The sequence below is a fragment of the Protopterus annectens genome, chromosome 14.part0 (genome assembly GCF_019279795.1).
Source record: "Protopterus annectens isolate FY-2018-M chromosome 14.part0, PAN1.0, whole genome shotgun sequence".
Classification (NCBI taxonomy): Eukaryota; Metazoa; Chordata; order Ceratodontiformes; family Protopteridae; genus Protopterus; species Protopterus annectens.
The window spans coordinates 957,466,472-957,479,472 of record NC_056748.1 but is presented as its reverse complement, the minus strand read 5'-3'; the positions used below and the strand labels follow the sequence as shown (position 1 = coordinate 957,479,472).

General features: G+C 38.0%; 1 protein-coding gene across 1 annotated transcript in view; it reads left to right on the top strand.

Annotated features, from left to right (window-relative positions):
- Positions 1-13,001, top strand: part of LOC122789363 (tyrosine-protein phosphatase non-receptor type 13-like) — a 2,815,362-nt gene that overhangs the window by 657,116 nt on the left and 2,145,245 nt on the right. Inside the window, exon 13 of the mRNA XM_044056752.1 lies at positions 8,020-8,205. Within this exon, the coding sequence (XP_043912687.1) occupies positions 8,020-8,205 (186 nt within the window). The remainder of the gene's footprint in view (positions 1-8,019; positions 8,206-13,001) is intronic.

The window sequence follows — 13,001 nt, the reverse complement described above, 5'->3', positions numbered from 1 at the left end:
CAGCCCCCAGAGTGTTCACTAAATGTATGGCAGTGGTCACGGCTCACCTGATACATTTAGGATTCCAGGTGTTTCCGTACTTAAACGATTGGCTCCTCACCACCACCACCACCAGGCATCAGCTCATACAAGCCAGGGACACCACTCTTTCTCTCTGCAGTCAGCTAGGCATTACAATAAACTCAGAAAAATTTGCCTTGACGCAATCGCAACATACTGTTTTTATCAAAGCAGAATTGGATACCGCCACCACCACTTTGAGACTTCCAGTAGAAAGAGTCGTACTACTTCGCCAGCAGGTCCACAATATCGTATCCAAAGACAAGGCTCTAGCATCAGAATTACTAAAGTTGTTAGGCATGACGGCAGCTGCAATATTAGCCATACCATTGGGTTGCATGCAGATGCGAATTCTGAGATGGCTGTTATTCACTCAATGGTCTTACCAAGAGCTCCCAATGTCTCATCTAATAATGATCACAAACACATGCAAAAAGGATCTTCACTGGTGGCTTACCTCTTTTCATGTTATGATAGGTCGTCCTTTTGTTCTACCCCACCAGTGGCCATAGTGACCACGGGCACTTCCCTGATAGGGTGGGGGGCATTTTCAGGGAAAAACAGCCCAAGGCACGTGGACCGAACAGGAGACACATCTGCATATCAATGTCCTGGAGATGAGAGCGGTGCTTTTAGCATTGCAGTACTTCCAGGATTCTCTCCCTCTGGGAACAATTGCGATTCAGATGGACAACATGTCAGTGGTCTGGTACTTGAACAAACAAGGAGGAGCCAGGTCCTACCCCCTTTGTCAAGAGGTCCTAAGAGTATGGCAGTGGGCTACATCCACCCAGCGCTTTCTTTTAACAATGTACATTCCGGGAAAATCCAACGGGATAGCAGACAAGCTGAGCAGAGCAATTTTGTTGCCTCATGAGTGGTCCCTCAAGAAAGAAATAGCGGAGAGAATTTTCCGCAGGTGGGGCCAGCCTTGCTGCGACCTTTTTGCCAACCACATGAACACAAAATGCAGAAGCTACTTTGCCCTGATTCCCCCTCTGGGAGAAGCCCCAAGGGATGCACTCGTACACAATTGGCCTCCGGGTCTCCTCTACACATTCCAACCAATTCCCTTGATACTCAAAGTATTACAGAAAGCAAAAGCTCTGGGAAGGACCATCATTCTAATAGCCCCTCATTGGCCTCATCAGATTTGGTTCCCCTTCCTTCGACTTCATCAGTTGGAGAATGCTTGGATTCTGGACCCAGTTCCAGATCTTCTGATGCACTTGTCGGGGTAACTTCATCATTCTCTTCAGTCCCTGAAGCTGACAGCTTGACTGCTCCAATTCCCAACATAGCCAGGTTCCATAACCTTTCAAAGGAAATGCAGCAGATTCTGATATCTTCTCATAAATCCTGTACTAGGAAGCTATATCTTAGCAAATGGGAAGGATTTTCTATATGGGCCCCTCAAAATAACATTGATCCCTACCAAGCCCCTATTGCCTCCATATTAGAGTTCTTGACTATACTTTTCAATAAAGGAGCCGCAGCAGCAACAGTTCGGGTTCAACTTGCTGCTATCTCTAATTTTCACCTTGGATTTGAAGGATTAAACATAATGTCACACAAACTATCCAAAGTCTTTCTCAACGGGACTTTTCATCTCAGACCACCTGTGAAATCCCCTTTTACTCCATGGAACCTAAATTTTATGCTTTCATGCATTATTCTCCATCCTTTCAAACCAGCTTCCTCATGTGATTTGAAATATTTGTCATGAAAGACTATCTTTTTAGTAGCCATCACTTCTGCCTGCAGAGTGTCAGAGCTTCAAGCCTTGTCCATAAAGCCACCTTATTTGATTTTTCCATGCTGACAGAGTCTCACTGCGAACTAATCCCTCTTTTTTGCCCAAAGTCTGTACTGAAACTAACCTTAACCGGATTATACATTTGCCAGTGTTCTTCCCCAAACACTCCAACAACTTAGAGTATATGCTACACAAGCTTGATGTTCATAGACAGCTCAGATTTTACCTGAATAAAACAAAAGAGTTTAGGAAATCAGAACAGCTTTTCATTTCCTTTTCAGATTCCAGAAAAGGTATGCCAGTGGCAAAAACAACTCTAAGTGGTTATCCGATTGTATCCCATTTGTTTATTCAGCTGCTAACATGCCCTTGCAACACAAAATTAAGGCTCATTCTACCAGAGCAGTGTCTACATCCTCTGCCTTTTCTGATAAACTTCCTATAGACAACATTTGTGCAGCAGCCAATTGGTCAAGACCTCATACCTTTATCACTCATTACAAAATTGACAGGGCCTCCAGGGACAGGACCTCTTTTGGGTCTACTGTCCTAAAAAACAAACTCCCGTGAGCCACCCAAGAAAGATGGTGCTTGGGATGCTACCCATCTGTAAGAATGACCGGCGAGATAGAACAACTTCATATAAAGAAGTTATGTACTTACCATAACATTCCATGTGAGTTGTTCATCTCGCCTTCATTCTTACTTCCCGCCCTTCTACCCCCTCCAAGGTTTTTTTCGAGGACCGAGATACTAGATTCTTCCTGGTTGCTCAACTCTTCTATGGCTTTCTCTTAGAGTGATAGAATGACACATGGTATTATTATATGCAGCAAACAAGATCTGAGGTAACTCTAGGTGCATCATGGGATAGGGACTATGTCCTCGAGCTGTCTGAAGACCTCGAGCTTTGTAGTAGGCCGACTCGGAGCCGAAGAGCGGCTCTGAACCCATCAGTAAGAATGAAGGCGAGATGAACAACTCACATGGAATGTTATGGTAAGTACATAATTTCTTTTTTATACTCTACCTTTATTTTTGTACTTTACAAGAAACACTGCCATGTAATTTCTTCTAGTCTTACCCTAATCTATGGCTTCTTGACATGTTCTTCTCTGCTCTTTTTTCATTTCATGACAGCTTCTTGCTATGTTCTTCTCTGCTCTTTCTTCATTTCAAGACAGCTTCTATCCATGCTCTTCTCTGCTGTTTCTGACTCCACACCCTCATCTGTAAATTTACTAACTCTGAGCTCATGCCGACTCAGAGAAAAGTTAATTGTGTTTTTTTCCCTGAAATGATGTGAGTTCAGATGTAGCATATTTAGAGTTTTGGTGTCTGGGGGCCAAACCACTATATCACTGGGTGTGCAAAGTACAGCCCGTCATTGTAGGAAATGATATACTATATTGTTAGTATTAATATAAGATCTAGATGTAGAATAAGCAACAATGAAGTCAAGATCATTAAAATTATATAAGATTAGTGACTGTAAGGCAAAAATGACACATTGTAGAGTGTGAATTATATCCACTGTAATGATATGGTTTAGTTAAGAGACGTACTATTGATAGGAGAAGATGGGTCATGGAGATACCACAGTGCAGGGTGCTCAGGAAAGAGTAAGCAAGGATAACATGTTGTCAGTTTACATGAAGAATTATTTGAGGGGAAGGTGATGAAGATGGCCCCTGATAATATCCTCATTGCCTCTTAACATTAAACATGATCTAGCAGAACCACTTGAAACACTCAACTACAGCCCCAAAACAGGTTAGGTGCCAGGTGACTGGAGGGCTGCAACAGTTTTCGCTCTTCATATAGGTGGACCATTAATTGACCCTGGGAACCACAAACCCAATAGTCTGGCGAGTTTAATATGCAAACCATGGAAGGAAGTCTTACAAAAGTGATCAAGGATATTGACAACCTACAGACACTGGACCCATCCCAGCTTGTCTTTGTTAAGGGAAGGTCTTGTCTACTCAGCCTGGTATAATTCCTTGAGAGGGTCACCAAGGCTATGGATGAGGGTAAAACTGTGTGTACCACCTACCTTGATCTGGTCAGGGTGTGTTGACTTCACTTTGGTATTGTTGACAAACTCTCAGAAATAGGTATAAATTCGTACATAACTCAGTGGATTGCTGGCTGGGTGAAAGGTAGGATCCAAGAAGTCAGGACTGGTGAGACTACCTCCACCCAGAGACTGGTCAGCAGAGGAGTACCCCAGGGCTCTTTCTTGGGCCCACTCTTGTTTGGTATCTACTTCTTGAAAGTCAAGGCTATGAAAGGTCTCTGACCTAACGTATTCACAGCTCAGTGTAAATTGGGAGCTATTGTGAATTTTCCCCACAATACCAACATCCTACAAGAAAGTCTAACACAAGTAAATGGCAGGTGTTAAAGCCATGGATTAAAACTCAGTGTGAAGAACTGTATTATGGTGCCCTTTGAGAAATCATCCACCCCATCTAATTTCTCCATTGATAAAATACCCCTAAGAGTTGACCCAATAGTCACGGATCTGGGAACATATGTAGACAGTAATCAGGCCTTCAACCAACACATAGCCTAGATAGCAAGAAAATCATTTTATGTTTCCCAACATATAAGCAAGGGTGTCACATCCAGTGCAAAGAAAGTTATAATATCCCTCTACTCAGCCCTTATCAGAACCATCACTGAGTACAAAGCCCCCTCCACCTGGCAAATACCTAACCATATTTGGATGTACAATTGAGTATAGATAGAGACAATAACACATTTAAGAGTAGAATACACAGGAAAGAAGTGTTTGCAAACCAATATTTACACAAGGATAGCCTGCATCCACAACATATGAAAAAGGGAGTCGTCAAGGGTCAAATAATACGTTTGAGTAGACTTACAACAGATGACAACATATTTTCAAATGAAATGTTGTTTTTGAGATCATTATTCCTTCACAGAGGGTATGATATAGACTGGATACGAAAGATAGAACAGGAAGTTATAAAATTGAGGGAAGGGGTAGCGAAACCTATTCTCTTGTCAAAAGATATCTGTATAAGTCCTGTTTTGAAGACTCCCAATGTTAATAATAATTACTACATAGCATTTCCAATATCTATAGTTAATGAGATGTGGTTTGTAGAGGATATCATAGTAAACAATTGGAAAGTTTTGTTGGGTAATAAGGAATTGATTGCTAGAATAGGTAACATACCTAGATTTACCTACAAAAAGGTGTTGAATATGAAGTCGCTGTTAGAATTTGACAACAGGAATCTTACTACTGTTACTAGGACTGTTAGTAATAAAAAGGGAACCTATGCTTGTAAAAACTGTAAACAATGTAGATATATTAGTAACAGTTCCTTTGTGACTTTAAAGCATTTGAATTACACTATATGGGCCAAAGAGTATTTCAACTGCAATACTGAATTTGTAGTTTACATCACTTGTTGTGTGTCATGTAACCATTATTATATAGGAAAGACAAAAAGGGCTTTAAAACATAGGATATATGAGCATAATCTGGCCATTAAAAATAAAGACAAGATGAATTCGTTGGCTAAACACGCTACATTATGTTCAGATTTTAAGAAGTTTGAATTTTCTGTGGTGGAAAAGGTAGATGAAGTGATGTTTGGAGGGGATTTAAATAACATTTTAGAATGCAAGGAAACAATTTGGCAATTAAGCTTAGGGGCTGACAAGTTACCAGGACTAAAAGAGTCCATAAATTTGAAGTGTTTTTTATTAAATAGAGAGCATCAGTATATATGTAGATAAATGTTCATTATATTTTATGTATTTAACTCATATGTGAAGTGTTTGTATTTTTGTATTTTTGTGACTTTGATGTTTTTATAGTTGAAATCAATTATTCAATTGTTTACTATTTTTTAATTGTTTGATGTCATTTCCTGTAATTTTAGTTTAAAAGGGAGCATGGGTAAGATTTTGGTTTTTCTGATGAAGTTCACGTATTAAATGAGTGAATGAAAGCGCTAAAAAACTAACTTGTTTCTTGTGGAAAGTGGATAGACACCTGAAATTTGCTTTTTGGAGTTCAGTTTGGTTCGTGTTGAGTTTGGTTATATTTATGATAGAGAACTGTCAGAGACATAGTGGAACATTCTTCTGACCAGCCTGAGCAAGTGAGGATAAAAAAAGCTTAGTGAGGTATTCATATTGAAATGGCTTGTGCAAAAGATAATACATCCATCCAGGAAGCGGAAAATTCTCACTCGTTTTCTGTATTGGGATGAGGTGAAGCTTCTTCTGATGGTGTAACTTAGTCTGGCTGTGTAAAATGAACTTGGTAGGACAACAAAGAAAGGGTGCTGATATTATAGGTGTTCAAACTATGGGAAAAAAAAAAGGGAACAGTCGAATCTGTTACAGTATAGTACTTTCTTTTATACAAAGCCAGTCTTGGCAATTCTTCAAAACACAGCTAATGGCTTATTTAACAAACTCGTGGCTGTGTTAGTGCTGTTCTCCAAGCTAAGGTGTCTGTGAGTATCTTACACTTCAGACTGTCTTTTCTATCCTTTTTTTCTTCACTGTTATTTATCCTTTCTTCAGGCTGCTTCCTTTCCTCATCCTTACTATTCAGGACCTTGTTCATTTCTTTCTAATAGCCCTCTGCTTGACTTATAACCTACAAAACAAATAATTTGTTCAAAGCTGCACTTTGTGTACTTCTTCCTGTACCATTCATCTTCACTGTTCTATCACTACTTACATATTGCAGTTGCACTCACTGCAAAACCTATGTCATTATTGTTTTTGTAAAACGCCATCTTATAGTCCTTGTAAAATACTGCATATCTAAACTATTATGTCATTATTCAGTTTTGTTTTTGTAAACCTGCATTTGGAGCTTTTCTCCTCAGGCCATTGTTAAAAAGGGGGTTAATGTACCCTGTCGGACTATCCAAAGAAACAAAAGCAATAAACAAATGAAAATTAAGAGCCTTTGATGGTCTGGTGAGAGAAAAATGAAGATTTAAACCTCTTCTGCAACATCAACAGAATGGTTTGGCGGGACAGGTGCATCTCGCAGAGGATGCTACTGCTCTGGCACAGACTCTCCATTTACTTTAAACAAAGTTCATCCCTATCCATATTCAACTGCAACTTGGATCTATGGCTGGGAAACCAAAAATTTACTCCAGGACTTCCCCCTGTTCAACTAATGTGGACAGAGGTAGCTCCTAAATGCTTTATCCCATGCATGGGTCCCCTGAAATTATCAATGGTATGATCACAGTTATTCTTATTGGGGTTATATATAATTATCAACCATGGCATGAATGAGGGTTATCTCTAACCAAATGGGATAGATTAATTTGAGCCCTAAAAGGGAAACTGACTAGGCTTCAAATAGCCCAGAAGGGCAGCTAGCTTAATACTTACCTCTGAACCTATAAAAGAGTGGAGAATCTGTGGGGCATCATTAAATGGGTGGTATAGACAGCTATTGAAAAAGGAATAAAGAGGTTTATCAACATAAAGAAAAAGAGAAAACTATTCTGATTCATTAGAGTAGTGAGGTCTGCCATAAGAAACAACTAAATAAGTATAAGTACTAAAGATAAAGGAGAGGATTGGTAGAGGAGCTGCAAATAAGTTGGGAGCAGGATAATGAAACGTTAAGGGGTCAGAAGAAATAAAGTGAATCTCAAAACTGACAATAATGCCATTAAAGTACTTTTGCTATGGGCTTCACCCCCTACATTACCTGATAGCCCCTAACCTCATCACTTATGCAAACTATATCCAAGACTGCTGAACCTTGGAGTAGGGGGAATGTTCCTGCATATTCTTTTTTAACCAGTAAAATATCATCAGTGTCCTTGTGATTAAAGCCATTTGTCTTAGTTCTGTGTTTGGATAACACAAGCATTTCAACCTTCACTGCTTACAGGCATTTGGACCTCTGTAGCTTTTTCTGTCATTTCAGCAGGGACTTAATGTGTTTCTTCATTTCTTGCCATTTTAATTCAGCTTTCGCAGGCTTAACTGTTCAGCTTTTCTTCCAAGGAGGTTAGCTTTTCATGATTTTAGATAGGTATTTGTATTGTTTATTTGTGTTTTTGAGTTACAGTATTGTTGTTATTATTTGAAAAAAGAAAATTTAAAGAAAGAGATTTTGGGAAAAAAAAACAGTGTTAGACTGAATATATAAAATGTATTTGTTTTCCTTGCAGCTTACACAACAGCTTCCAGAGTATGGGGTGCTGTTCTATCGAGTATTGCAAGAAAAAAAAGTATCCAAAAATGAATTACTATTGGGCATCTGTGCGAAAGGAATCATTGTATATGAAGTGACAAATGGCTCCAGGATTGCACGTCAGCGCTTCCAGTGGAAGGAAATGAACAGACTTTCATCAGATGTAAGTAAAGATTCATTTTGTAGTTCAAATGGTACTCAGAACACTGCAGGATTACTTTCTTTAATCACTAATACCAGAATTCAGAAGTTCTTCTCCATTTGACCTTGCTGTTAGGTGATGTGGGGTTTGCTATAGTTAGTTTAGAAATGACTGTAGGGGTCAAAGTCCATTTGGAGTGAACCATTCTCCATTTTGGTGTTACTAATGAAAGAAAGAATATCCCATATAGAAATGTGTTCAAATTGTTCTACTTAAAATGGAACTTTTTCATTTATGCAGTAGAATGGCAGCAAAGGTATAGCATTATACCTTTACATAAGAATATTTGAGAGTATCTTACCTAATCACATCTGGTGGGAGGTTGGCATAATGATTAAGGTGTTTACCTTTACAGACTTAGGGTGCAGGTTTGATTCTCACATGGTGTAATTGGCTAGGCTTAAAATGGCCCAAAAGGGCAGTTAGCGTTGTACTAATCTATGAACCTATGTATCTACAAGCTATATGTATATATACACACACACACACACACATATATATATATTTTACATATATATATATATATATATATATATATATATATAGACAGCAAGTGCAGCGGTAGCGTTGTTGCCTCACAGCAAGAGGTTCTCCCGTTCGATTCTCGGCTGGAGTGCGGGGAGTGCTTTCTGTGTGGAGTCTGCATGTCCTCCCCGCGGTTGGGTGGCATTTGAAAGACATGCGTAAATGGTCGTGCCTTCATTGAAGGTTGGACGTCAAGCTGGCACCTCGGCGTTTGTGAAAATCTACTGCCAATCATTAGCGGACCGGAGTTCCGCTGTGGCGACCCCTAACTGGGAAAAGCCGAAAGACAAACAACAACAACAGCATATATATATGGGCAGCACAATTTCAGAGTAGGAGTTTTATTTTGTCAGAGCAAGAGGTTCTCCAGTTTGGTTCTTGGTTGAGGTGCCTTCTGTGCAGTCATCTTGTGTGTGTGTGTTTTCTAGGAACAGCGGTTTCCTCTCATATCCAAAATATATGGGATATAGGTGGATTTGGTGATGCTAATATGTTCATAAGAGTATGTGTGGTACAGGAGAGAGAGGCCTAACAATCTGCTCCTATTCATGTCTGCTAAACTCCATGGATGGTGACTGCTGCTCATGGGGTTACTATGTTTTGAGTTGCATCTGACTCCTAATCTATGTAGGTATATATTTATTTGTATCTGTCTATTACAGACCACTTATTTATGGGTTCTTCGTTATTTGTTGAACAGCATTTTTATTAAATCGTGACTCTGCAGGCTGATTTGGCTAATTCACAATTTGTTTCAGAATGAACATTGTGGGACTGGACTTAGTATGATATTCTCTCTGTAGGGTTTATAGAGTTTTCCCTTTCCCCTAGTGTTGTGTGATCTTGAAGATGAGTTGGTGTGTGTGTCTGTGTGTATGTACACACATGTGTGTGTATATATATATATATATATATATATATATATATATATATATATATATATATATATATATATATGTGTGTGTGTATGTATATATACATACCCACACATGTATGTATAAGTAGTAGGGGCATTGAAAGTTTGGGTCATGGACACTACAATGAGGGTGTGTGTCTAGGGGGTTTAGCCCTACAGAAAAGGCTACTTTTATTCATGGTTCATATTTTTATAGATGACCATGCTATTTAAACTTTTTGTTTTCTTTTGATGTTTAAAATTATATATATCTGTGTTATTAAATGCCAACAGCTAAACTTGCCAATTTGCAAAACTTAAATAAAAAAAAATAAAAAAATCAGTTATGCAAATATTTGAAACACCAACTTACCAAAACAAATCCTATCAAATATTTACATGTAAAACACTTGCATGAAGTTAGACTAACAACTCTGTTGGAATCTTACAAACTACAACTGTAAAATAAAAAAAATCTGCTTGAAACTATGATGCAAAAAAAAAAAATCTACTACTGTCTAACATATTTGCTAACCACAGCCTACAACACAAATACATCTGTAAAACTTGATTCACATGGTGGGACTCACCCCCCTCACTTCATAAATTGACAGTTTCACCCTATACTCTCTTAGCACCACAGCTGCAGAACTGCTTACTTTGTCGAATGCTTTGTCTGCATCAAGACTCACTAACAACTGCAGTATTTTCTTACATACTGCTTCCCTCTGGATCATTATTGTTCTATTAATGTTGTCAAATGTTTGCTGCTCCTCCACAAAACCACATTGATCCATATCTATCAATTTTGGCAACACCTTTGCCATTCTTTTAGCTATTATAGACATAAAAAATGTATAATCATAGTTTAAAAATGAAATTGGTCTATATCAAGGATGTCCAGCAATTGACCCTAAGGGCGACACTGCAGCCTGCAGTGGCATTTTATCTGACCCTCATTATGCCCTATAATAAACTGTTTTGAATGGACAGATGCATATTAGACATTGTAATGTGGTCCCCACAAACCTTGCCAACTATAGAAAATGGCCCCAGAGTCAAAAAGAGTTGTACACTCCTGGTCTATATGAAGCTGGGTCTGATAGGTTTATACCATCTTTAGGTATTACATCCACCACAGCTTTCTTCCAGGATGTTGGTGCTTTCCATCCTTTTAAAATACTGTCAAAAAACCTTCCAGATCTTTTTCAATTTTCTCCCTCCAGGCTTCCTAATTTCCACAGGAATACAATCTGTTCTTGGAGACTTACCTGTAGATTGATTATTCATCACTATTTTTATCTTATTTTGTCCTGTCTTAACTGTTGTTGAACCTCATCTACTGTTAACCTTGGCATACTTAAGTCTTCCATAAATATTTCCATTTGTGCTCTTTCTCGATTTCCATATTCCTCTGCCTTACAGAAATTTTCATAAAATGTCTGAAATATCTCTAATACCTCTACAAGACATCTGATTAGTTTATCTGCTCTGGAGCTATCAGAATAGTTTAACAGAAATCTTTCTGAACTCATGCATATTATCCGGATTCTCCCTTATTTTCTCTTTAACACTCTGCAGTTGCTTCTGTTCTTGTTCTGTGAGATTCCTTTCATTCTGTAATACATTCAGTTGCTATAAATAATTTCTGTTACTTCTTAACCGTATCTCCTTTTTTTATTTCTACCTTATTTTTAAACCCCACTTTTATTTTGTCCCACTCATGAGCTGTAATTTTTTTAAAGAAATTTCTGTTTTCCCTAATAACACACAAATAATTTCCACTACCCATTCTAATTCCTCTGTTTTTAACAGGAAGGTGGAAAGTGGCAGTGTCTCATTTTGACTTCATTACCCTGTATTTTATCTTAGTTTTTATTGGTACCTGATCTGAGATAGTTATTGGATAAGTGTCAATGTTTTCAATTAAATGTACATGTTCCTTTGAAATATAATTTCTGTCTAGTCTAGCGTAGTTATAGTACTTTGATGAATAATATGTAAATTCTCTGAGTTTCTACTACTGAATTCACATCTTCCATACCAAATATTTTCTTAACTTTCTTCAGAAATCTACCACCTTTTCTTACATTTTCCCTTTTAGATTCCCCCAGAATACATCCTCACTGTTGCAAATCAAATTCAAGTCCTCACCTATAAGTAAACAGTTTTCTTAAGCTCCATAATTGCAGTTTTAGGTGGAATATAAATAAATGCCAGTGATAATCCTTCACCATTGCTAGTAGCAACTTACTGCCATAAAACTGCTAAACTTTTTTTTCAGTTCTATCAGTATTGGAGGTCATCTAGCAATTAGTATAAGTACTCACCTTTTCTTTTGTCCCTGATATTCTGCTGAATATCCACCCTGAAATCCTTTCTGTATCAAATCTGCGTGCTTGTTTCTTTCCAGATGTGTCTCCTGCAGCATTGCTATTTGCACTCTGCATTTTTTTTATGTAATTCAATACTCTTGCCTTTTTGTCTATACCTGTGAGGCCACATACATTCCAGAATAGTATGGGTAGTGTAGCCATTACGCTAAGAAGTTATTATTCCAACTTATAATGCAAGACAAGTTTTTAAATATCTGTTTCCAACTTTTGTGTTACATTTGTGTACTAATGTTTGGTAGGTTGATATTTTGTACAGTTGCTTCTTGTCATCTCCATTTGTCCTATGTCACATTTTTCAAGACTTCTTTTGTTATTTGAGGGTTTTCATTTAAACTAACACCCACCCCACCACCCCCGAACACCCTGAGAACCTGTTAACTTAAAGCAAACAGAAAAAACTGTGTACATCTTCAAATAATGAAACTTAACATTCCTGATAGGAAAAATTCTCCCAAATCAACAGCTGTACCTATAGAAATTACCTAACCTAAGATTAAGGTTATCTGTGCTAAAGTGCTGGATTCTTCAGGGATATTTTAGCTTACATGTACTCACCATCAAAAAAGCTACCAAACTAAAAGAAACAATACAATAGCAGAGCAGGATGAACAAAAACATGGAATTTAATATGCTCCATACCTTCTAGGGGAATAAGACACTCTATACACATCCAGCATTTAAATAATGTATCAGTCAGCAGCTTTACATATTTAAAGAGGCTACAATTACATATATAGTTAAAAGAACAACAATAATATCTGGTTGTAGGGAGCATATTAAATTCCACATTTTTTATTCATCTTGCTGTGATATTGTATTGTTTATTTTAGTTTATATTGTAACTTATGGCCTGGCTTGTCTATTGTGAGCCCATGAGTGGAAATTGCTCTGGACATCTTTGTGGTCACTGTCACTATAACAGACATTATATACTCCTTTCA